The following is a 23,381-nucleotide window of genomic DNA, read 5'->3' as shown; positions in this document are numbered from 1 at the left end:
GTTGGAGCAGTTACCCAAAGTTACTTATGGACTCTTCCAGTAAGCATGAGGGACTCCCTGTAAAACAGACAGTGACCAGAGGTAGACAATAAACAGAAGTTGTTTTATGGCCTCCTTCCTTTGGGCACTGCGGACCCTCTCCCCTCTTTCAGGCCTTGAGGTGGAAGCACAGTGCAAGGCTTTCTTTTCCCAATATTGGAAACGATACACAGAATTGCAAGGGCTCCCCCTCTCCCGTGTTAGCCTGGTGTTTCCTGTGATGTTGGAACACCTGGCCGTGTTATTGACCAGGCTCAGGACTGCTGAGTCAGTGGGGGAGACACATCACCCTCCTCCTCCCTGCCTTTGTTTGCTGTCTGTCCAACCTCACAGATAAACACAAATGTGTGTGAATGACTCTTTTTGGGGAAGTTCCCTTGCTCACCACAAGCAATAAGGAGTTCAAACCACGTTTGGTTTTACCTAACACTTGACAGCTGATTGAGCTAGACTTTGGCTTCCGAAGCTCCCTCTCTGTCTCAGGGTTTGCCTGTGTCTGCTCCCAGGGCTTGTCAGTTTCCCCCAGGTCAACAATGGATTGTCCAAACGTTTTGTCCTATGAGTGGGCTCAGAGTGGGTATCCCTGTCCGGTACCGGGTGCTGAAGGCAGGCTGAAATATCTTGGTTTTCATTCTTGCAGTGAATGTGACCCAATCAGGGGCCTCAAAAACAGGGGCGTAGACGGCCGGTATCATTCACAGCTACCTAAGAATTTATTGTTCCCCCCTATAAATTTCCAAGGTCCATTGTTACTGATCCAAGGTTCCTGTGCCCAATGCTTCAAAAAAAGCTGTAGTGCAGGAGCCCCAAACTGGGAAGCTGCTTAAATGCTTGTGGTATTCTGAAAACAAACAAACAAACAAACAAACAAACAAACAAACTTCCTGTGGACTAGCAGATGTGGACATGTGATTTATTACACACATTACTGCGGACAGCACTGACAGTGGTGGGTCAGCAAGAGGCAGACCACACCCTCCTGAGTCTGAAAGTTACAATCCATTTCAAAACAACACACATTCCTTCTGGCCAGCAGCCCTCTGACCAGTCGCCCTCTGAGCAGCCCTCAGTTATGGGAGGAGGAAGGGCCTTTTACTGACCCCTCAAAGGCCAATAATCAACATCAACCAGAATTTAGGATAAGGAAAGGTTTATTGATGCAGAAGATGGCAGCTTGAGAAGATGGGGAACCTTAAAGCTCCTGCAAATCCATCTTAAGAGAGCCCAGAATTCAGGCTTTTTTTATATTAAGAGAGAGAAGAAGAGGCAAGAGGGGTGTGATGCCTCGGCTCCAAGGGCGACCAGAGAACACAGAAATCTCTCAATCTCTTCACTCCCCGAGTCTCCATTGACCCTTCCTGATATAATTTGGTCTTGAGGCTCCTGCAAATCTTTGCCAAAAGTTCAAGAGGAACAGAATTCCTCTAAGAGTCAGCCTGTCTATAGTGGGAGCTGTTTACCTGAGACCGTGAGAGACGTGCAAGCTAGAAATAAGATAGAGTCAGCACGCTCCACCGTGTCAGGGAGGCCCCACTCATTGGGCTAAGCCTACCTTTGATTTAAATAGTCCCACCTAGAAGGGAGTTGCTACCTGGCCCTGAGCCTTCTGCCTAGGGGTGGGGAGTGCCTGTGAGGGGAGGAGTGGAGGAAGGAGACAGAAGAGATGTGGCCTTTGTCTTGAGGCTTTTATCTCTCTCTTGCTGGGTAGGTTTTCAGCAAAATATTCATCAGTTCTCCAGATGCACCCGTTTAGGGGTTTAGGGTCGTCGTTTCCGCTGATTGGTCAGTGACAGGGCAAGGGTCTTCAGTCACTGTAGTTGGTTCTGGCATTGCCCACCTGTTTTTGCTGCTTTCCATGGAGGAAAGGTTACCCTGGGTGGCAGGGTTTTTTTTTAATTGATTTTACTTATTTACTTTTAGAGAGAGGGGAAGAGAGGGAGAAAAAGAAGGACAGAAACATCCATGTGTGAGAGGAACACAGATCGATTGCCTCTTGAACATGCCCAGCCCCAACCAGGGACCTGGCCTGCAACCCAGGCATGTGCCCTGACCAGGAATCGAACTAGCAATCTTTTGCTTTGTAGAATGACACCCAACCAACTGGATTATGCTGGTCAGGACGGGGGCGACATCCTTAGTTTCCCAGTTTTGTCCACTGCCAGGCACTCAGGGTCTTTGGCTCTGTTGACCATCTGCACCTGCTTGTAAATTGTTTGGCCATGTGTTTGGCTCTCTGCCTCAGTTTCCCCATTCCACCTGCCAAGGAATTTTCCTGGCTTCTTACTATCCCGTCTCACACCAAGAGCCTTAAACCCCCTGAGCACCATGCAGGTGCTGCCAGAGGGGTGTATGGTGACACAACTCATTTCCTCTGCATCCTGCAGGTCAGAGAAAAGCCATTCCCCGCATATCCCGGAGCTGTGCTACCCATACTTGTATACTCGCCTGGCTTTTTGCTGGAAGCTAGTTGCTATATCAATAACCTCGATGGGAGCATATTCTATCATGCCCACTTCCTGAACTGGGGGGTTGGGGTTGTTGTTGCTGGTGAGGGGAGCAAAGTTCACCACCCCAAAATATGCCTTTGGAGATATGGACTATTCCAGGCTGGCTATTTTCAAGAAACAAAAGACTCAGGAAGAAGCTTTGTCCTTCCGCCTAACTACCTGAAGGGAATTTAGAAGAGGACCTGCTCTAGGAGGTGAGCCATCACAGGGCACAGTGGTTTAACTCGAACTAGCCGGTGGGCAGAGAGGGGCCTGGCACGACCTCTGATGGAAGCCCTTTGCTGAAGGCAGCCCACCGCACATTCCTTTACTACACTGTTGCTCTCCCACGTCTGCGTGAACTGCCTTCCTCCCCTTTGAAGCCCCAAATCACAACCCCCCTTCTCCTTAGCTCCAGAGACATCTAAGCCTCAAATGCTCAATCTGTCCTAAGGTCCCATATTCTTTTTTTTTTAATGATTTTATTTATTTTTTTAATTTGTTTTATTTTTAGAGAGAGGAAAAGGGGAGAAAAAGGGGTGAGAGAAGCACCAACTGGTTGCCTCTCACACCGCCCCCCAAACTGGGACCCAGCCCGAAACCCCTGCATGTGCCCTGACTGGGAATCAAATGGCCACCTTTTGGTTCTCAGGCAGGCATTCAACTCCCTGAGCCACACCAGCCAGGTCTATGTATTTATTTTTAGGGAGAGGGGAAGGGAGGGAGAGAGAGAGGGAGAGAAACATCCATGTGCCAAAGAAACATCAGTAGGCTGCGTCTCACACCCCCCCCCCCCCAGGGAGGACCTGGCCATGTGCCCTGACAGGGAATTGAACCTGTGACCTTTCTGTTTGCAGTACAATGTCCATCCCGCTGAGCTATACCAGTCATATTCTTACGGCACAATATAAATAGGTAAAAAGTTGTCATATATAACCAAGTTGGTTGTTTTCTCCTATTAATCTGTCTCATGTTAATTTGACTATTAGTCTAGCCAGAAGAATTTAGAAAGGTGGAAAGAAAATGCATTTTTACACCCCCTCACTGTGCTTTTGCTTTTCTTGGCGTTGAGGAGTCCAGTGGCATGCGTGCATCCTCTGCTTCTTCATCGACGGGCATGACGCCCTCTTCCCCATTCTCATCATTTTCCCAGGCAGGATACCTCCTAGCCTCCCTATCTGGTTTTGTCACAAGTGCATGGGCCTTAACCCAAGTGAAACCCAGAAGAATGGTGGCATCACTATTCCAGAGGTGAAAACCACAAACCTTCTGTTTGCAGATCTGGGACTGCAGTGAGGTGAGCAAGGCACCCACCTGGGTTGCAAAATTTAGGTGGGGGAGCATGTGGATGTTCTGTTGTCATCCCCATCTTACAGCTATGGAAACTGAGGCTGAGGGGAAGTGGCCTGTCCGGAGTCCCACGTGAAGGAAGGGCTGTTCACACACAGCCTCAGCTTCTCACCCCCAGCTGTGGTCCCAAGCTGACCCTCAAGTTTGAAGGCCAGCAGAGTGCGGCCCAAATAAGTCAGCTTCAGCCAAGATTGTGTCTCTGCGCTGGGGGTCCTGGTCTGGGAGGGAGGCTCCTGCTCGTGGGAAACACAAGTTCCCCTGGGCCTGTCCAGCAAGACTGTTCCCCATCCCTTGTCATTTGGCTGTTGACTGTCTTTAAGCAGTCTAGGTAGAGAAATGTCCCTCCTCTGACACCCTCCATGGCTCCTTACTGGTCCCTTCAGACACCATGGCAGGGATGCTAACTGAACGCCTGCTGGGTCACTATGGAGACCCCTGAACACAAAACCCAGCCTCTTGGGTCACACCCTGGTCCTGCCTGCCCCCAGTCCACCACTCACCCCTCAGCCTCAGCTTCCCCAGCTGGGGACTGGACATGACAGCTTGTGGCTTCTCAGGTCCCAGCACACAGGAACACGCGGCTGGGGTGCCCTAGGCATTCAGCAACTGCAGGTGTGGCCCTTGGGAGCACAGGAGAAGGGCAGGGACTTGCGATGAGGTCTCCCGGGCAGTGCCCCTTCTGCAGCAGCTCATGTGCTAGCACCTGGCCCAGAAGGGCCAAGGCTATAATTTGGCAGTGACAACATACCTCTTTCCTGGAAACCAAAACTGAAAGTTAAACTGTTCTTTCAGATGATCCATTCAAAAATCCCTAGGTCAGGGGATTGTTTTAGGACTTTTCATTGGTCAAAATGGCCCCTATGCTAATAAGGAGGCAGATCCAGCCTCTTAGAAAGTTTCAGCTTCCTTTCTGACTCCCTACAACCCAGGGCAGATCCCTATGACATCCACTTTTTACCACTACATCCCTTTGCCCATGGTTGAAAACTCAAGGGAGCTAATGCTGGGGCACTACAAGCTCCCAAGGTGGCTAGGGATCCTGCTGGTCCTGCTGGCCCTGTTTGCGGTGGGTCTGTTTGTGGCCACGATCATCCTCAGTGTCCAGGTCCACAGCCCGGCTTGCAAGGATGGCCGCAGAGCAGAGCAGGAGTGTCGAAACCTCACCCACTTCCTGGAGCGCCAGTGGACCCAGGCCCAGGAAATCTTACTGAAGACTAAGGCCCAGGCTGCCACTTACAACCAGACTGCGGTAAGCCACCACCAGCCCTAAAGAGGGCCCTCTGCTTGGGGGATCCACCCAGGGTCTAGGTGGAGATCCAGATAGACCTTGAGACTGCCCCAGGGCCCTTATATCAGGAACCTGAATTTCCCCTTCAGGCTCTGGGGATCTCTAAATTCTCTTTGGGGTGCCAGTGTAGACTGGAGGCTTAAATTCCCCACAGCACCCAAATAAGGGGCCTCGGTATTCTAACTAGGATATGGATGAATCTCCAAACTCCAGGGCATTGGTCTGGGGGAGCTAGAAGCTCCCATTGGGCAGAGTCTTGGGGGAGTAGAAATTCCCTTTGGGGGTTGGGATGGGAACTCACCAGACCCTGAAGAAGGCAGGGGCTCTTGATACTTCTACTGCATGCCTAAGGGGCTGAAACTTTCACTTGGGTCTTGATATGAGGGGCCTGGAAACTCCCACTGGACATCTTGCTTGGGTTCAGAAATCCCGTGTTCTGGGTTTGAATAGACCTCTAAATCTTGGGCAATAGCCCAGGGGATCTGGAAACTTCTCCTAGGGTTTGAGCCTGGGGAGCCTCCAAATTCCTAGGGGGGGCTTAAAACTCCCGTTTCGAGGATTTCACTCTTAGCAGTGTCCCTGGGAGGGTGGGAGGTTGTAGTCAATCTTCACAGAGGGAGACAGGTACAGAGAAGGTTGGAGGGAACCTTGAAAGGTATTTGGATCTGACCCCAAGACCTGGGGAGGGGTTCAGGTCCCAAGACAGCAGCCCACCCCACCAGGGACAGAACCCCAGAGTCTGACACCCCCACCCTTCCACCACATTCCAGGTGACCCTGATGGCTTCCCTGAAGATGCAGCAGGCTCAGGGCCAAAAGCTACAGGAGCAAGTACAAGAGCTTCAAGGTGAGAAAAATACAAGGCCCGGGTTCTACTAGCGGGGCTTGGAGGAGCAGGGAAGGTATTAAAGAGGAGGGAGAGGGAAGGTCCCAGGGTTGGGGTCAGGAGAGAGGGATGGGACCAGAATCCAGTGGAGGTGGGCAGGGGGCGTGCCAGGTTTCCAACGTGCATTCAGGTGAAGGTGGGGCTCAAAGTGGGGTCCTATTCCAAGTTGGAGCCAGTTGAGGGGTGTGGCTATGGTGCAGACATGCCCCCGTCCCATACTAGAGGAGATTAGGACATTGAAGCAGAAGCTGCAGAACACAACCCAGAAGTTGCAGGACACAACCCAGAAGCTGCAGGACACAACCCAGAAGCTGCAGGACACAACCCAGAAGCTGCAGGACACAACTGCAGAGCTGAATGAACTAAGGTGGGGACACTCCCCAGCCATGCCCCCCTTAACCTTCTAGTCCCATCCCAAGACCTGGGATCTTCTTGACTCCATAAATCCCATTGCTTTGGGGACAAAGTTTGAATTCCAGCCTTGTCCCTGGATTACCCAGTCATGAGTGGCAGCTGCCCACTCTCCTCCCTAGGGACTCGGTGGGAAAGAGGGCAGATTCTGAGGGGCGATGAGCCCAGCACTGGAGCAGCAAGCCCTGGCGCCTGCCTGAATTGCCCCCATCTCCACCTCAGAAAAGACCATGAAAGCTTCGGCAGGGACTATGGCTCCACCAACTCCGGGAACACCCTCAGCCTCTCTGTGGTCACTATTCTCCTGACCCTGAGCCTCCTGGATCTGTTGGCCTGAGGTCCCAGGAAGCTGGCAGGTAAGGAGGGGGAGCTGAAAGGGGTGGGAGGGAGTCACAGAGTCAGGGCCTGGGGAGGTGGCCTGCCTGCAGGGTGGAAGGCTGGGCGCAGAGGAGAAGGGTCTTTGGGAGGGATGTGGGGACCTCAGTGAGGAGGCATATGGAGGGGCCAGAGCCCGTGTTCTGTCCACAGTTCTGCCCTGAGTCTCCCTTATTACATCTCTTAGGTCACAACCTGGACTGGTTCCAGTTCTGCTTCCCTGACCTGGAAAGTTTTGAGGGGCCACACGACTGCATGGTTGGGGAACAGGGGACAGTTGGGGGGAGTGGAGGGGGCTCGTATGGCAAGAGGTGGTTCATGGGGTAGCCTTGGGGGTAGAGAAGCATCTGAGTTGGCCCACAGCTGCCCCTCGAAAATTGGTGGGTCGTGGAGTGGGGGGCATCTGCTTTTTGTTGTTCAGGGTTCTGGAATGTCACTTTGTTCTGGGGTCTTTGGGTACCAAAAAGTAAACATTCCTTTTTGGGGGAGTGACCTTACTCTGAAGTTCCTGGTGTGTCACTGATCACTCCCAAGCATCTGCGAACTGTTGATGTCTACACCCAGCCTTCCTTGCTCCAGAATGTTCCCAGAAACCCATGGGGTTTGGGCAGGTACCACTCCACTGCCTACCCAGCCCTATTCTCCACTGGGATCATCTTAAAGGACCATACACCCCCATCAGTGCTCGCTGAATGCTCAGCACTCTACTGTCATCTCCACATCAGTCTCCGCATGCTCACGGTGCCATGAGGAAACACAGGCCATGACTACGGGGACACCTTGTCCAATTCCCAATCTGCCCCCCTCCACCCCCAGAAAGTGCAGACCTGGGATTCAAACCTGGATCTGCAGACACGCCCAAGCCAAGCATTTGTCACAATGTACCTCCCTCCTCCATATTCCCAACTTGTTTTCCCCTCCAAACTCCTATTCATCCTGCAGAATCCTGCCTCCAGAGTCTCTCTGCTTCTCCGGAATGGAGGGCCACGGTCCTGATGGCCCTTCACCCACTCTCTGGGGTCCACATCTCATAATTCCTTCCTTCTTTGTTATCTTCCTTCCTCCAAGTTTTCCTGGAATCCCAACTATTGTCCAGGCAACTTCCTGTCATTTGGTCCTGGGGCCAGGATCCTTGTGTCTGCCCAGAATTCTGCACTGCCCTCAGGTCCTGCGGTCTCCAGACCAGGTGGTCAACAGGCTCCCCATCTGTGGCTCCTGCTGGTCCCCCAGGGACCCCCCCAAACACCATCTCTGTCCCCTGACCCTTTTGTCCCCCCCCTTCCCCTTAGTCACCACTCTCCAGCCTCCCCGACCATTTTTCTGTGTGTGGACCTTGTCAGTCTCTTTCCTGACGCACTGTGACATTTGAGGGCGGGCAGACTGGCACTGCCCACGTTTGGGCTGGAATGTTCTCTGTGGCGGGGGCTGTGCTGGATGAGTAGGATGTCGTGCAGTTTGCCTGGCCTCCACCCGTTAGGTGCTGTTGCCTCCTACCCCTGGTTGTGACAACAAAAAGCACCTTCAGAAAATACCAATTGTCTCCTGGGGATCTGATCATATCCAGTGAGAACTTCTGCTCCAGAGAGTGAGGCTCGGGGCATCCCCAGTTTGCAGGTTTGCATGGGGGCTCAGTAGGAGCTCGTGAGGTCCCTTTACTATGACCGAGTCATTTCACTCCCCACCAATAGCCCCCTCTAAAAAATGAGGAAGCAGGTCCAGAGAAGGTTTCGGGCTTTCTCAGGGTTCTTAGCTGCTCAGGCGACTGAACCCCTGGCCTCCCTTGGCTTCCAAGAAGCAAACCCATTGTATGTGACCAGGTAACCTCAGTCCTTACCCCTCCCCCACAGTCCTCCATTCCCACTCCCAGCTTGACCTAACAGATGTTCCAAAACAGTGTGTGTGGGAGGGGGGCAGGCTGGCCCCCACGCCTGGGCTGTATTTCACTGATGAAGGGGGTTAGGTTTGCTAAGTAAAATGGATTTGACCTGCTCAATTCTCCCCCTAAGCCCCCACACAATGGCCCAGTTATAAACTCCTCTTCCTAAAAATATCTCACTTCCCTTGCTGGCTGTGGCCCAGCCAGCCAGGGGCTGAGAAGTCAGGACTCAGGTCCTGTGGGTCTATAGGGATTCCAATCCAGCAGGAATCTGGCAGTGATCAGTAGCTGCTGTGTGTCCCTGGCCTGAGACTTGGCCTCTCTGGGCTCTGATTTCTTCATGTGGAATAAGAAGGATGGGGTAGCAGGGTGAGGGGGTTGGGACATTGAGATTCTAGTTCACAGTGTTTACTCAGATCATGTGTCCTGCACAAATAACTGTGTGTCAGGACCAGCTGGGCAGTGGGAACCAGGCAGATGTGGGCTTTGCTTTTTAGGGGATTCACCCAGTCTGACAGGGGAGGCCGCTGGGAATCAGTTAAACACTACGTAAAATTACAGCAGGGCTGGGAGAGCTCATCAAAAGGGGCCTAAGGTAGTGGGGGAGGGGAGGGTTCTGGAGAAGACACTAATGAATGAATAGAGGTAGTTGGTCACAGAGGGTGATGGGGGCGCCCTGGCAGAGGGAACAGCCAATGAAAGGCCCTGGGGTGGGACGGCGCTTGCCAGAAGAGCACAGAGGAGGGCTGAAGGGTGCCTAGGAGAAGGAAAGGACATTAAAGACACTAGAGGCCTTGCAGGAGAAGGAGAAAGAGGAGGGGGACGAGGGTGATGGACTAGAAAGGAGAGAAGGATAGAGGGTGAGACAAACTGGGGAGGAGAAGAAAGAGGGGGAAGTAGGGAGGAGGAGGAAAAGGAGATACAAATGGAAGAAGGCCAGGAGATGAAGCTAGTGACAGAAGATTTGATTCAGGGAGGTTGTCAACTGGCCTGAATCTAATTCACGTTGTAAGATCGCCCCCTGGTGACCCACTGGAGAACAAGCAGGGAGATGGGGTGGATCCACCCTTGGGTCTACCGTCTAGAGGTGTCTGAGTTGGTTGCAGAAAGTGTGACAGCCTGACCCAGGCCTTTAGTCTTCCAGTCTCGATTTCTCCATGAACAGAATGGCAACAATATGCCCCTAGTCCCTCACCAAGTGCCCCCTATGCTGATGGGTGCTTTGCCTGGATGTGCTGATGTGTTCGTCACTAAGCCCTAAGGACCTACTGCCATCCCCACTTCACAGAGGGCAAACTGAGGCTCAGAGGATAGCATGCAGAAGGCAGAGGCAGAACCGGAACTCAGGACCCCAGTCCTGTCCTAGGCTCCGGTGGCCTGATCTGGCCTAACCCAGCTCCTCCCAAAGGACTTGGGAAACACGCCCTGGCTGGGCGGAACTTTGGGTATCCCTGGTGTTCCAAGATGCCAATTAAATGCTCGTGGCTGTCTGGGCTGGAGCTGTGGATAACAGCATGGCCGAGCCAGGGCCAGAGCCAGAGCCAGGGCGTGCTTGGCGGGTACTCGCCCTGTGTGGGGCTGCTGTGTTCCTGGTGGCGGCTGCGGCTGGGGCAGCCCTACTGGCTTGGAATCTGGCCGCAGCGGCCTCCAGAGGGTCTCACTGCCCAGAGCTGGAGCCAGGGGTCAATGCCACAGTGCCCCCCAGGGACCCGATGCCAGAAGTCCAGGAGCTTCAGCGAAAGCTGGCGGAGGCTGCCCAACGAGAGAAGGCTCTGGCCAGGCAGCTGGACCAGGCTGAGAGTGTCCATCAGGAGCTGGAGGAGGCTTTAAGGGCCTGTGAGGGCCGCCAGGTAAGTAGGCAGTGTGGTGGGCTGGGGCATCTAGAATGTGGGGACAGAGGGCCTGCACACACCCCCAGGGATGCCCCCTGGGATGTCCCAGGGATGCCTGGGTTTCCCCAGTTCTTCAATGTGAATGAGGATAATACCATAAGTCCAACTCCTACAAGGCCGGTTCACCCTTGAGTTCACCTTCTGATCTAGAAGGCCCCACTGTTCTCTGCTATTTGCCAGATAAACTAGTGGCTAGAGAAGCCCCAGACCCCTGAGCCCACCTGGGGAGGCCCTGTTTTATCTTCTCCCCCAGGTGCCCACTCAATTCTCCCCACCGCCCAGCCAGTGTCCCAGCCCTATTTCTGGAAAAGGACATTCATGTCACCTGTAATTAGGAGGCTAAACTTGGTTTCTTGGAGGAGGTACCAGCCTGGTCCTCCCTTTTCCTCTGGCCATTTCCTTCAAATACTTTCTTAACCCTTCCCACTCCTAGGCCTCGCAGAAGAACCATCCTCAAAGTCCCAACCATTTAAATTCATTAACTACTGTGCACCTCTGTGTACCGGGCCCAGCAGAGCTTGGGCAGCGTGTGAATTTTAGAAATAAAAACAGACCTCTTACCCCCTTCCTGCCTGTCTAAGGAAAGGGCCTGGGACAGCCAAAGTTAAGAGAAGCCTGCCCTTGGTTCAGATTCTGATTTTGCCTCTAAATGGAAGATGCTCTGAGGTCAGACTAGCTGCTTTACAGAATATCTCAAAGGCGATGTCCAATCCAATCACTGTCAAACACCAAATGGGCTTGTGTTGGTTTGAAACCCGAGTGGGTGAGTCTAGATGTAGCTGGGATTGGAACCCCAGTCTGACTGCAGAGCTAAACCCTTTCCGCATCCCCAAGTCTTGGGGTTGGAGGGCAGTGTACCTAGACAGAGACCTCTTTCCTGGCAGGCAGCTGTCAACACGCCATACCCAACTTCAGCGGCCATTTCTATGTTTTACAACTACAGGACCCCAAAGGACATTCCAACAAAGCCGAGGGAGCACCAGTGTTATCTCAATCTCCCCTAGAAAGGGCGGGGCAAATTCAGTCGTGCCCACCCAGAATGGGCAAATTCAGTCCTGCCCACCCAGGATGCCCTCTCACTTCCCCTCCACTCCGCAGAGCCAGCTGCAGACCCAGCTGATGATACTGAAGATTGAGATGGACGAGGCCAAGGCAGAGGGGACTCAGATGGGGGCCAAGAACGGGGCATTGACAGGTGTGTTGGGGAGCAAGGGTGCTGCTGGGCAGGGCTAGAGGTGGGAGGAGCCTAGAAAGTTCCTAGCTACGCAAAAATAATGCAAACGACATGCAAATAAACGCGAAAACGTACGAAAGAAATGCACATACATGCAAAGGTCATAAAAACGCAAAAGCAACAGAACAGGCAAACGCCGTGTAAACGACTTCCAAAAGCAATGCAAACTTACGAAATGCTATGCAAATGACACGTAAGAGCCATGTAAACAGCACACAAATGTAATTCAAATAAGGCACAGCACGCAAGCAGTAGGCAGACAATAAGCTCCGACGCCCGCGCGCGCGCGCGCGGTCTCCAACCTCACCGCACACGCTGCGCCCGCAGAAGCCCTGGCGCGCTGGGAGGCGGTGGCCAATGAGTCGACTCGGCTGTTGGAAGAGGAACAGCGGCGCGCACGCGCGGCCGAGGCCGAGGGCGGAGCCTGCGCGGACCGGGAGGCGGTGCTGCGCGAGCGAGTGTGAGTGAGGGGAGGGTCAGGGGCGGGGCCTTGGGGAGAAGACTGAGGGGAGGATCCCAGTGACGGTCCTGGAGTTGGCACCTAGGGGTGATGAACGGGGTGGGCACTCTGGGAGAGGGAATCCCCAAGTTGGGGCCAGCACTCTGCAGGCATGGGTTTTAGGTTCGGACGCATTTTGGGGGTTCTGGAAGAGTGGTGGAAGGGTGCAAAGAAAAAGAAATATCGTGGGAGGGGCCCGGGATCTGGAGCAGAGCTTCCGGAGAAAGGGCCAGCAGGCCTTGGGGAAAGGTCCTCGGAATGGCCAGGGGTGAAGAAAGCATTGCGATCCTGGGGATGGGGTTCCCAGAAAAGGAGGAAGAGTGCTGGGAGGTCTGGGGTGGGGGGGTCGAGTGTCTGGGAACTGACCGGCCCCTCCTTCCCAGCAGTAAAGCCCTGGAAGCCGAGATGGACCCCCAGCGCAGAGTGCCGCACCCTGGGGCCCGCTCTGGGGCCCAACCCCGGCCCAGCGCCCGCTCACGCTCTCGCTCTCGCTCTCGCCCCAGACCCTCTGGGGGCTGCCGGCGCACTCGAGGGTGAGTCAGCCTCCCGCAGGATGTGAGCTCGAGGCCAGGACAGACACTGTACAGCCCCGGGGCGCACATGTATAGGGGTGCTCGCGCTGGATGAGGTGCCCGGTCGATATCCATCAATGCTCAGCTTTAAACCAGCTGCTCTGAACAAAGACGAAAAGGAGACTCGATGCTCTCTCACCGACCATCTTGTGCTTGCATTCTACAGACAAGAAACAGGCCCATTTAGTCACCCAGTGAGATCATGCTGATGTGGGGACTTAAGTCCCCTCTAAGGATAGCGTGGCCCTCATCCTACAAACATGGGGATTCAGGGTCCAGCCCTGGCTTGGGAGTGACCTGAAGAGGTCAGTTCTCGTTGGGCCTCAGTTTTGTAAAATGAGTGATTGGAATCACATTTAGAGAGCTGGCTTCTCCTTGACACCAAAAACTGACAAAAGAGCACAGTAAGAGAACAGACCACTCTTCCTGTAAGAATGGTACGAAACTCCCACTGGAATTTTAGCAAAGAGAACTGAGTAAAATATACCACAAAAAAGGTGGCTTATGCCTGAGATGCAGGGATGGTTCAGTATTCAGAAGTTTGTTAATAAGATTCACCATAGTAATGGATCAAATGAGAAAAAAGTTCTGGAAAAAAAGTCATCAAATTCAGGGACAAGGTGAGGAAAACCACTATCAAGTATTTACTATGGTTTTGGAGGTGCTAGCCAATGCATTTAGACAAGAAAAAGAAATAAGACACAATTATTATAAAAGAAGGAGGGAATTTATAGGTTGACAAGAAAACACTGTTTATACAGATCAAATGTTATTGAAATAACAAGTTTATGTGGCACAATTTCATGTTGTTTTTGTGTTTTATATTTATATTTCACATAACTTCAGACTTATAGAAAAATTGGAAGATGAGTACAAAGAACTCCTGTGCACCCCTCACCTGGATTCCACAGATGTTAACTTTTACCACCTTTGCATGCACTCTCGCTTGTGTTCTCTCTCCCCCTCTCTACTTTTATTAAAAAGTTGCAGAAATGATGTCTCCTTGCCCATAAATACTTAAATTTACATTTCCTAAAAACAAGGACATTCTCTCATATAATCATGATACACTTATGAAAATTAGGAAATGGACATTGAGAACGTGCTGTTATCTAGTCTGCAGACCTTAAACAGATTTCGCCAACTGTTCCGGTAATGTCCTTTATAACGAAAGATTCTTTTGGCTCACATACTGTATTTGTCACATCTCTCTCATCTCCTCGCATCTGGAATGCCCCTCAGTTTGTCTTTGCCTTTCATAATTTTGGAATTTTTAAAAGCCTGGGCCAGTCATTTTGTGGAGTCCAAGTTTGGGTTTGGGTGGTGTTTCCTTATAATTTCAGGTTGGCATTTTTGGCAGGAAAACATCAGAAACAATTTAACCTAACAATATTACTTCTGGTGGTACAATTATATATAGAAAACTAAAAGAACATACTGAAACTTTTCTATATTTAAACAACTAGCTAGAAAATTATTTGAAAGAAAAAAGAAGATTCATTTCAGATAGTTTTTTATACCCAGGAATAAACTAATTTCCATATTATATAAGGAGCTCTTATAAAAATAATTTTTTAAAAAAACAACTCATAGGAAAGTGTACAAAGTTCACAGAAACATACCAAAAAAGATGCCCAACTTCACTCCTAGAAAAGAAATGTAAATTGAAGCAAAAATGTGGTACACTTTCCACCAGTTAGTTTAGCAAAAATAAAAACAAACACAAATTAAAACTTTGCAAATGCACTGTGTTGGCACTGCTGTGGAAACACAAGCAATCCCACACAGCACAGGTGGAACTGCTCATTGGCACAACTACTTGAAAGGGCAGTTTTCTAGAATCTCTCAAAATTAAGGTGCAAATACCATTTGACCCATCAATTCCCCTTCTAGCAATTTTCTACAACTATACTTACATGGGTGCAAAGTGATAGGTTAAATGCAATGCAGAATCCTAGGTTGGATCCTGGAACAGAAAAACACTTAACGGGTGAATCAAAGTCCAGAGTTTAGTTAATACTAACATACTAAGGTTACTCTGTCAGTCTTAACAAAGGAATCGTGGTCTATAAGATATTAACAATGGATGAAGCTTGGTGAGGGCTGTTCAGGGACTCTCTGTATTGTCTCTTAAATTTTCCTGTAAATCTAAAGTTATTTCAAAATTTAAAACATACTTTTAAAGATTTTATTTATTTTTATTTTTAGAGAGGGGAAGGGAGGGAGAAAGAGAGGTAGAGAAACATCAATGTGTGCTTGCCTCTTGCACACCCCCTACTGGGGACCTGGCCCTCAACCCAGGCATGTGTCCTGAGTGGGAATCAAATCAGTGACCATTTGGTTTGCCGGCCAGCACTCAATCCATGGAGCCACACCATCCAGGGCTAGAATGTACTTTTTAAAAGGAGAGGGAGGAAGAGGACATTATTGCCAGATTCTTGGTAATTGCCATAAAATTGGAAACAACCTCAATGTCAGCCAACTGGGGACTTTAAGTGAGTGTCCACCCATTCACATGGTAGAATACTGTACAACTATTAAAAAGGCCAAAGCAGATCTTCTGCAAGACACATAATGTAAAAAGCAGGAAAGCAATAACCCGAGGGGGACTTTTATCCAAATATTTCTAGGAAACACTGGTTGCAGCTGTGGTCTCTGGGCTGGGAACCGGGGGCCTAGGCACTGGTGAGGGAGGCAGCCTCATGTTTCTCTATATATCTCTTTGTAATATTTGCATTTTAAAAATCATGCACATGTATTATTACCTTTAAAAAATTAAATTTTGTTTTGAAAAATTCTTAAGAGGCTGGTGTGTGGAGAGGAGTGGGAGCCCTTCGAACATTGATCCTTCCTCAGCCAATCATACTCCTTATGCCCCCACCCACCTCGGACTTGGTGGTGCCTGATCAGGCCCTTTACCCGAGAGGGGCCACCTGGATGGGGAACAGGTGGGTCGTGCCCTGCAGGAGGAAGCAAGGCTGAAGGGAGGAGTAAGAGGGTCTGGCCTCTGTGTTCTACTGTTGGCCACCAGGGGACGCCCCAGCCTTCTTCCCATCTACCTCCTAGTAAGGGTACTGAGCTTGAGGCTAAGGGTGGGTCTGAGAAGCCCCCAACCCTGGCGAAAATCCAGAAGTGAGCAGGAAATGGCTCCTCCCTCTGGAGGCGGCAGGAGCTGGAGGCCAGGAGACTGGCCTTTGTCTAATTAAGATCCCCTCACTGTGTAGAGGTCCAAGAGCTGATCCACGTAAAGGGCGGGGCTCAGGGCTGAACCTGGGACCTAAAATATTATCATTATTATTCAGTTATTCTTCTGGTTCCATCTTGACCATACCTGCGGAACACCTGAAACTCAGTTCCGAGGGTGGAAGGAAGTGGGGAGCCATGGCAGGTGTGTGAGCAGGAAAGGCACAGGCAGATCTGGTGTCAAAAGGAGAGTTAGGGAGGGAGAGCGGGCAGAGGGGACTCTAAACCTTTGGGGATGCCCATAGGGTTGGGGGTGATCTAGGGAGAACAGTCCCATGCCCTGTCTGCACCAGGCTCCCCAGCCACCCAAGGGAGCAAACAGCACTCCTTGGTGGGTCCTACCTCCCGGACCCCACCTGCATCCCACCCGTCCAGGCCAGCCCCTGGTCTGACCTTGCTCTGTTCTGCCCTGTCTCTCCACCTGTCTAATTACCACTCAAAGTCTCTCTGTGTCTGAGTCTCTTTATCTCTGCATCTCCAACCCTGTCCCCAGCACGCCTTTCACATCCCTACCCTGGCCGCCTATTCTTAGTAACCCTGGAGCCTCCCTCCTGGCTAGAGAAAGGAATGGGGGGACTGAAATAAGAAGCCTCGGTGCAGCTGTGGGTGGAGAGCACCTGGGGCAGCAGCAGCTGACCTCACTAGCCCTCCAGTTCCAGGTAAGAAAGTGGGTCGCCTTTTTCTCAGCCAGGAACATGGAGGCCCAGAGAAAGTAGGCTGTTCCTCTCCAAAGGGCTCTCCTTGCCTTCTCCACCACCTTCAAAAGCACAAAACTTAATCTTGCTTGAATTTAACCGAACCCAAACACACTGGCATAAATGTGGAGGGTTTTCTGAACTTTGTTGATATTTTTCTTCACCAGAAATATCACTTCCTCAAAGACTTTCCAGAAGTTTAAACACACACACACACACACACACACGAACCCCTCATGTCACCAGGAGGACTTCAGTGTCTGTTTTCAGGTAGTGACAGAGCTGACTTCCTCGTGACAGTGTTCCCTTCTCTGCCCAAACAAACGAAACCAAATTGTTTTTCACTTTTCAAAACTTTAAAATTGAAGCCTAACTCTGGGATGAACTGAGGGAATTCAGATGATAGGTTCATGCACAAAATTTCCTGTGAACATAACAAATTGTTTTCAGGAAAAAAAACTGAATGCTTATCAGGGCCGGTGCATTTGACCACGTGTGAATCCAAGGACACCTCCCGCCTCTGGGGTTTTCTGGCCAGGGACACGGGCAGAATGTGTTCAGAAAGTCTGCTCTTAGAGATTTTAGACACTGCTGGCAAGGGTGACAATGGAAAACACTTTGTTGGAAGACAAATTGGTGACAGCTGTCAAAATGCAAAATGTGACTGCTTTGGGAACCAGTGATTTAATTTGTGGGGTTTTGCTATTGAATCTTATTCTGTTTATTGGAACAAAAATTTAGGAAAAAATAGAAATGGTCTAAATGTTTATTGGTAATTATTATAGTATTGTATGTAGTGAAAACCTGAATAGGAGGCAAAAGGAATAAACAGATCCCAAAGACATAATGTTGAGCAAATAGAGAAATTTACATCATTAGTTTTTCCATGAAAAGAAAATCTAGCCCTGGCTGGTGTGGCTCAGTGGATTGAGTGCCAGCCTGCAAATCAAAGGGTCACCAGTTCCATTCCCAGTCAGGGCACATGCCTGTGTTGCAGGTCAGGTCCCCAGTAGGGTGCTCGTGAGAGGCAACCACACATTGATGTTTCTCCCTCCCTTCCCCCTCTCTAAAAATAAATAAACAAAATCTTTTTTTAAAAAAGAAAATCTAGCTGAGATTAGTTTTATATTTCACTACATTGTGTTGGAATTTGGGTTTTTCTCACTATTTCTGGGCTATATGGGTCTTTCCAAGTTACATTGTAGTAATTTGAGAGGTTTTTAAAAAAGATTTTATTTCTTTATTTTTAGAGAGAGGGGGAGGGAGGGAGAATGAGAGGGAGAAAATATCAATGTGTGGTTGCCTCTTACACACCCCCACCGGGAACCTGACCTGCAGCCCAGGCATGTGCCCTGACTGGGAATCAAACTGGTGACCCTTTGGTTCAAAGCCTGTGCTCAATCCACTGAGGTATACCAGCCAAGGCTTAAATATTTTATTTATTTATCTCCAGAGAGAGGGGAAGGGAGAGAGAAAGAAAGGGAGAGAAATATCAATACGTGGTTGCCTCTTGTGTGCTCCTATCTGGAGACCTGGCCTGCAACCCAGGCCTGCTACCTAGGCATGTGCCCTGACTGGGGATTGAACCAGCAACCCCTCAATCCACAGGCCAGCACTCAGTCCACTGAGCCACACCAGCCAGGATGCAGTTTGAGAGTTTTAAGCATCATCTTCTGTTTGAAACTTTGGAGAATCTAGGAGGAGTGTCTAGACTTCCAATGGACTCAACAATGAAGCTTAACCCAACTCAACTACAGAGCCTTCTCAGATGCCCAGGGAAGAAGATTCAACTACCTCTCAACCTGTTTCAGAAGGTCTAGCAAAGAACCTCAGTAACTTGACTCAACCCCAGTACCAAATCCCCTTCCCTTCTACCAGAATATTCACCCCAACAGCAGGACAGAGAGGAACTTACAGGGGCTGGGACTGGGGCTGGGTCGGAGCCCACTCTGCAGGAAGAAGCATGGAGTAAGGACATTGGCAACTGCTCAGAAAGAAAGGATGCAACGGGTGTTACAGGTTACTAGATACCACCCCCTGTCTCTGCTCTGAAAAGACCCACAGGAGCAGGGTATTGAGATTGAATCAAGATTCAGAAGATTTAGATGTAGCCGCCATTATTGCCTGTATCATGGAGATCCTTCTGATAACATTAGCATGGAGAATAATTGTGACGTGGGGTCAATTTAGTCATAGCCCTTATTCTTGTACTGTTTTTTTTTTTCTTGCTAGTAATTTGAGGATCATTGTGCAGCAGCGTGGGAAGCTACTGTATGCTAGGACAGACCATACACTGATATTATGATAACCTACAATATAAGATCTGTAATGTGGGGTTTTTTTTTGCATCTCTTTTTTGTCTTCCTTGATACCAGAAACTTATAAGGAATCTATGCAGTTTGTATTTCAATGACTTCAGTCTACTTCAGATCCACTTTTTTATTTGACCAATAGAAACACTAATAAGTATTAAGTATTGCTGGTGTGTTTAAGAAGCATGAAATTCAACATCAAGAATTAGAAGCCAGTAATTTGTGTGGAAGGAATGTAAAAGAAAGAAAGGAAGAAAGGAAGAAAGAAAGAAAGGAAGAGAGAGAACACTGGGTGGTTTGGCCAGAACATAATTAACGCGAGGTGTGTTAACTAGATGCTCTGGTTTTCAAAATTTTGAATTGTACATTTTTTGACGTGCTATTTCAATTTTTAGTAGCAAGTAAATGTGTGTATAGAGGATCTGATTAAAATTTGAGGTATATTTGAGTACCTTTAAAAAAAATCTAGCTATTGCCAGGTAGCTCAGTTTTCCGAGTATTGTGATGACACGCCAGGCTGCAGGGACCAACAGATACATGAATAAGTGGAACGACATAATCGATGTTCTTCGCTCTTTTTCTCTCTCACTCTCTCTCTTTCTCCCCCTCTCTGTCCCTTCCTCTCTCTCTCTAAAAAATCAATTAAATTTTTTAATTTATTAAAACAAGTTGTTTGAAAAAGGAGCATTACAAATAAAGGATGTGAGACCAAATTTCCAAAAAGAAATTGAATATTATTTTTTATCTTTATACAAAGACATTAGTGTGTATTTTTAATACCCTTATTCTTTTTTATTAAGAATTTATTATTTTTAAGGCTCCTCCCCCCCACCGTAACAAGAGCAACCAGACCGGGAAAAAAAAAAAAAAAAGGAGAGACAGGGGGAAAAAAAAATATGTTAATATGTTTTCAACAGAGCAGATCAGTCCCCCAGGACTCATCCTTTTGAGCGACCAAGAATTAGCCAATCTATCAGATGCGCAGTTCAAAACACTGGTGATCAGAAAGCTCACGGAACTGGTGGATTTTGGACGAAATTTAGATGAAAGAATGCAGATTACCATAAAACAGATGCAGGAAGACACGCGGAGGAGAGCCAATTGTGAAAGGAAGGAATATGAGTCTCAAAACAATACAGTGGACCAGAAGGAAGATAGAATCAACCAAGCAGGAAAGCATGATGAAATAAGAATTCAAAAAATTGAGGAAAAGATTAAGAGCATCCAAGACACCTTTAAACGTTCCAATATCCGAATTATAGGGGTACCAGAATCAGAAGGGGAAAAGCAACAGATTGAGCATGTATTTGAACAAATAATAAAGGAGAACTTCCCCAATCTGGCAAAGGGAACAGTCTTCCAAGAAATCCAAGAAGCTCAGAGAGCCCCAAAGAAGTTGGACCCAAGAAGAAACACACCAAGGCACATCATAATTACATTAGCCAAGGTAAAAACGAAGGAGAGAATCCTAGAAGCAGCAAGAGGCAAGGGGACAGTCACCTACAAAGGAGTTCCCATCAGACTGTCAGCTGATTTCTCCAAAGAGACCTTACAGGCAAGAAGGGGCTGGAAGAAATATTCCAAGTCATGAAAGACAAGGACCTACATCCCAGATTGCTCTATCCAGCAAAGCTCTCATTTAGAATGGAAGGGCAGATAAAGTGCTTCTCAGATAAGGTCAAGTTAAAGGAGTTCATCATCACCAAGCCCTTATTTTATGAAATGCTAAAGGGACTTATCTAAGAAAAGAAGATAAAGAAAAGACATGTATAGTAAAAGGACAGCAAACTCACAAATATTAACAACCACACCTAAAGCAAAACCAAAAGAAACTAAGTAAAACAATTAGAACAGGAACAGAACCACAGAAATGGAGGGCACATGGAGGGTTAGCAGCAGGGGGATGGGAGGAGGAGAGAGGGGGAAAAGGTATAGAGAATAAGTAGCATAGAATGTAGGTTGAAAATAGATAGGGGGAGGGCAAGAATAGTACAGGAAATGTAGAAGCTAAAGAACTCATAAGTATGACACATGGACATGAACTAAAGGAGGAAATGTGGGTGGGAGGGGGGTACAGGGTGGAGGGGAGAGAAGGGGGGAAATGGACAACTGTAATAGCATAATCAATAAAATATATAAAAAAAATAAAATAAAAAAACCCTGTCAAATAAAAAAAGAGAGAGAAAAAAAAAGAATTTATTATTTTTTAAAGATTTTATTTATTTATTTATTTTTAGGCAGAGGGGAAGGAAGGGAGAAAAAGAGGGAGAGAAACACCAATGTGCAAGAGATACATCGATAGGTTGCCTTTCATATGCCCCCAACTGGGGACCTGGCCTGCAACCCAGGCATGTGCCACTGGGAATCGAACCAGCAACCTTTCAGTTCACAGGTCAGCGCTCAATCCACTGAGCCACACCAGCCAGGGCTAAACATTTTTTTAATCCTCACCCATGGATGTTTTTATTGCTTTGAGAGAGTGAGAGAGAAACATCAATCAGTTGCCTCCTGTATACACCTGAACTGGGGATTAAACCTGCAAGCTAGGTATATGCCCTGACCGGGGATCAAACCTACAACCTTGGTGTTTCAGGATGACACTCCAACCAACGGAGCACTCGGCCAGGGCTTGCCTCCGTTTTAGAGAGGAGAAAATCGGGGCTCAGAAGGAGGAGGAGGAGGTCACTGGCCAGAGGTCACACAATGGTAAGTGGCACAGCCAGAACTTAACTCCACAGCCCTGCATTGTAACTGTGAATTCACTCTGCCTACGATGGCCCCATTAAGGAGGATGGAAGACGACCTTCTCCCACCTGCTGGGATTGGGGGGAACTCTGTGTGGCCCCGGCCAACCTCGAAGAACAACTGGTTGGGCACCACTTGCAGCCCCCAACCCTCCTCCCTTCACTAACCAGATGGGAAGGGTCTGGGAATCAGGAATCACCGGGTAGCTCTGAGGACCAAAGGTCAGACAGGGGTTTCCTGCCTACCCCTGGGAACTTCCTCCTTCCCGACACAACTCCTGCCTCCTTGATGGACACCACCCTGGAGCCCCCGCTCCCCGCTGTCAGCACCCCCCACTCCATCACACCAGCTAATGGGGGATGGGCCCCCCTGCAGCAGCTGTCACCCAGCAAGGGTTCAGCCTCCTTGCCTCCTCTTTGTCCCTTTCTCCTCGGCCCATCCCTCCTTCCTGTCTCCCGAGAACCCAGGGGGCTATGGGCTGTGTCCAACTCTGTCTCCCCAAGCCTGAGGACCCCACCCCACTCCCGGCTGTGGCTGGGGCTGCTGCCTCGTGGAAGGGCCTGACATCACTCAACATGGGGGGTTTCTCTGAAACTTCCTGGTTTTGGGGTGACAAGCAGGAGGGTGCACCCAGAACTCTTTGCTCCTTGGTTCCAAACTCTCTCTCCATGCCCACCTGGGGGAACCCCCAGTGAGGCTCGGCTATCTGACACTTCCTGCTCACCATCTCACGGAGCCCCAGAATAATGCTTCCAGCCCCTCCCAGAGCCCTGTGACTGGGCATCATGTGTACCCCATATTATAGACGGGGAAGCTGGGGCACAGACAGAAGAAGCCCCTCCCATGAGCTCACACAAGCCAGACCAGCTCTCCCTGGCTCCAAGTTCATCACTGTCATGCTGCTGCTCCCAGTGTTCTTATTAAAGCACCTGTGTGAGCTGGGATTGGGTGGGACGACAGCTTGGGGGATCCACGCCACACCATCCTCGGACCAGCCCTCCATGAGCTAAGGGCTCTGCTCGGTTCAGCCCACTTAACTGGCACAACCCTGTGAGGTGGGCACACATCCGCAGTCAGCCCGCTGGGAGGGAAGCAAACACGGAGAAGGAACAGCTTAAGACCCAGAGGTGGTCCCTTCTCCTCCCTGCACCTCAGTTTTCCTCCTCTGCACAGTGGGGATGCTGACGGGACTGCATCTGCTGCGGGCACTGGAAACAGCGCCGGGACACAGGCAGGGGCCAGTGAAGAACTAAGGCTCAGAGAGGTGAGGAAGCCAAGTCCACCCCGGCTGGTGCCCCACCCAGTATTAATCAGAGAGGCTGGCAGGCCTTGGTGTCCCCCCCCACCCCGTGCCCCCCCCTCCCTTCACAGCCTGGGTGGGAGTGTTGAGATAACCCACTGCCCCCTGTTTCCTCCTTGGCCAGGAAGGAGCCAGGCAGAGGAAGTATTAAGACAAGTAATATAAACACTCCCCCCTGT

At 49.7% G+C, this 23,381-nt stretch overlaps 2 protein-coding genes across 4 annotated transcripts; both read left to right on the top strand.

The window, feature by feature from the left end:
• Positions 1–4,760: 4,760 nt before the first annotated feature.
• Positions 4,761–7,331, top strand: BST2 (bone marrow stromal cell antigen 2). 3 transcript variants are annotated; one of them, XM_036032531.1, is made up of 6 exons: positions 4,762–5,124; positions 5,934–6,009; positions 6,271–6,290; positions 6,333–6,415; positions 6,682–6,815; positions 7,022–7,331. In XM_036032531.1, exons 1-5 carry the CDS (start codon positions 4,816–4,818, stop codon positions 6,794–6,796), a joined length of 603 nt encoding a protein of 200 aa, XP_035888424.1. In that variant the 5' UTR covers positions 4,762–4,815; the 3' UTR covers positions 6,797–6,815; positions 7,022–7,331. The 3 variants fall into 3 exon arrangements, with proteins under 3 accessions (XP_035888425.1, XP_035888424.1, XP_028377160.1); XM_028521359.2 differs by having other exon boundaries at positions 6,271–6,415; XM_036032532.1 differs by lacking the exons at positions 6,682–6,815; positions 7,022–7,331 and adding an exon at positions 6,582–6,636 and having other exon boundaries at positions 4,761–5,124; positions 6,271–6,415.
• A 2,319-nt stretch (positions 7,332–9,650) lies between these two features.
• Positions 9,651–14,758, top strand: CCDC194 (coiled-coil domain containing 194). Its single transcript, XM_036032530.1, has 4 exons — positions 9,651–10,560; positions 11,701–11,797; positions 12,164–12,296; positions 12,722–14,758. Exons 1-4 carry the CDS (start codon positions 10,186–10,188, stop codon positions 12,870–12,872), a joined length of 756 nt encoding a protein of 251 aa, XP_035888423.1. The 5' UTR covers positions 9,651–10,185; the 3' UTR covers positions 12,873–14,758.
• Positions 14,759–23,381: the final 8,623 nt, after the last annotated feature.

The sequence above is a fragment of the Phyllostomus discolor genome, chromosome 8, assembly GCF_004126475.2.
Source record: "Phyllostomus discolor isolate MPI-MPIP mPhyDis1 chromosome 8, mPhyDis1.pri.v3, whole genome shotgun sequence".
Classification (NCBI taxonomy): Eukaryota; Metazoa; Chordata; class Mammalia; order Chiroptera; family Phyllostomidae; genus Phyllostomus; species Phyllostomus discolor.
The sequence above is the reverse complement of the archived record's forward strand: the minus strand, read 5'-3'. Positions and strand labels throughout refer to the sequence as shown.

Excerpts from the sequence above, each read along its gene's own strand:
- BST2 (XM_028521359.2), top strand. The coding sequence starts at position 4,816 with ATGACATCCACTTTTTACCACTACATCCCTTTGCCCATGGTTGAAAAC. Across the intron at positions 6,010-6,270 it reads GCAAGTACAAGAGCTTCAAG|AGGAGATTAGGACATTGAAG; the intron begins GTGAGAAAAATA and ends GTCCCATACTAG. Across the intron at positions 6,416-6,681 it reads GCAGAGCTGAATGAACTAAG|AAAAGACCATGAAAGCTTCG; the intron begins GTGGGGACACTC and ends TCTCCACCTCAG.
- CCDC194 (XM_036032530.1), top strand. The coding sequence starts at position 10,186 with ATGCTCGTGGCTGTCTGGGCTGGAGCTGTGGATAACAGCATGGCCGAG. Across the intron at positions 10,561-11,700 it reads GGGCCTGTGAGGGCCGCCAG|AGCCAGCTGCAGACCCAGCT; the intron begins GTAAGTAGGCAG and ends TCCACTCCGCAG. Across the intron at positions 12,297-12,721 it reads GCGGTGCTGCGCGAGCGAGT|TAAAGCCCTGGAAGCCGAGA; the intron begins GTGAGTGAGGGG and ends CCTTCCCAGCAG.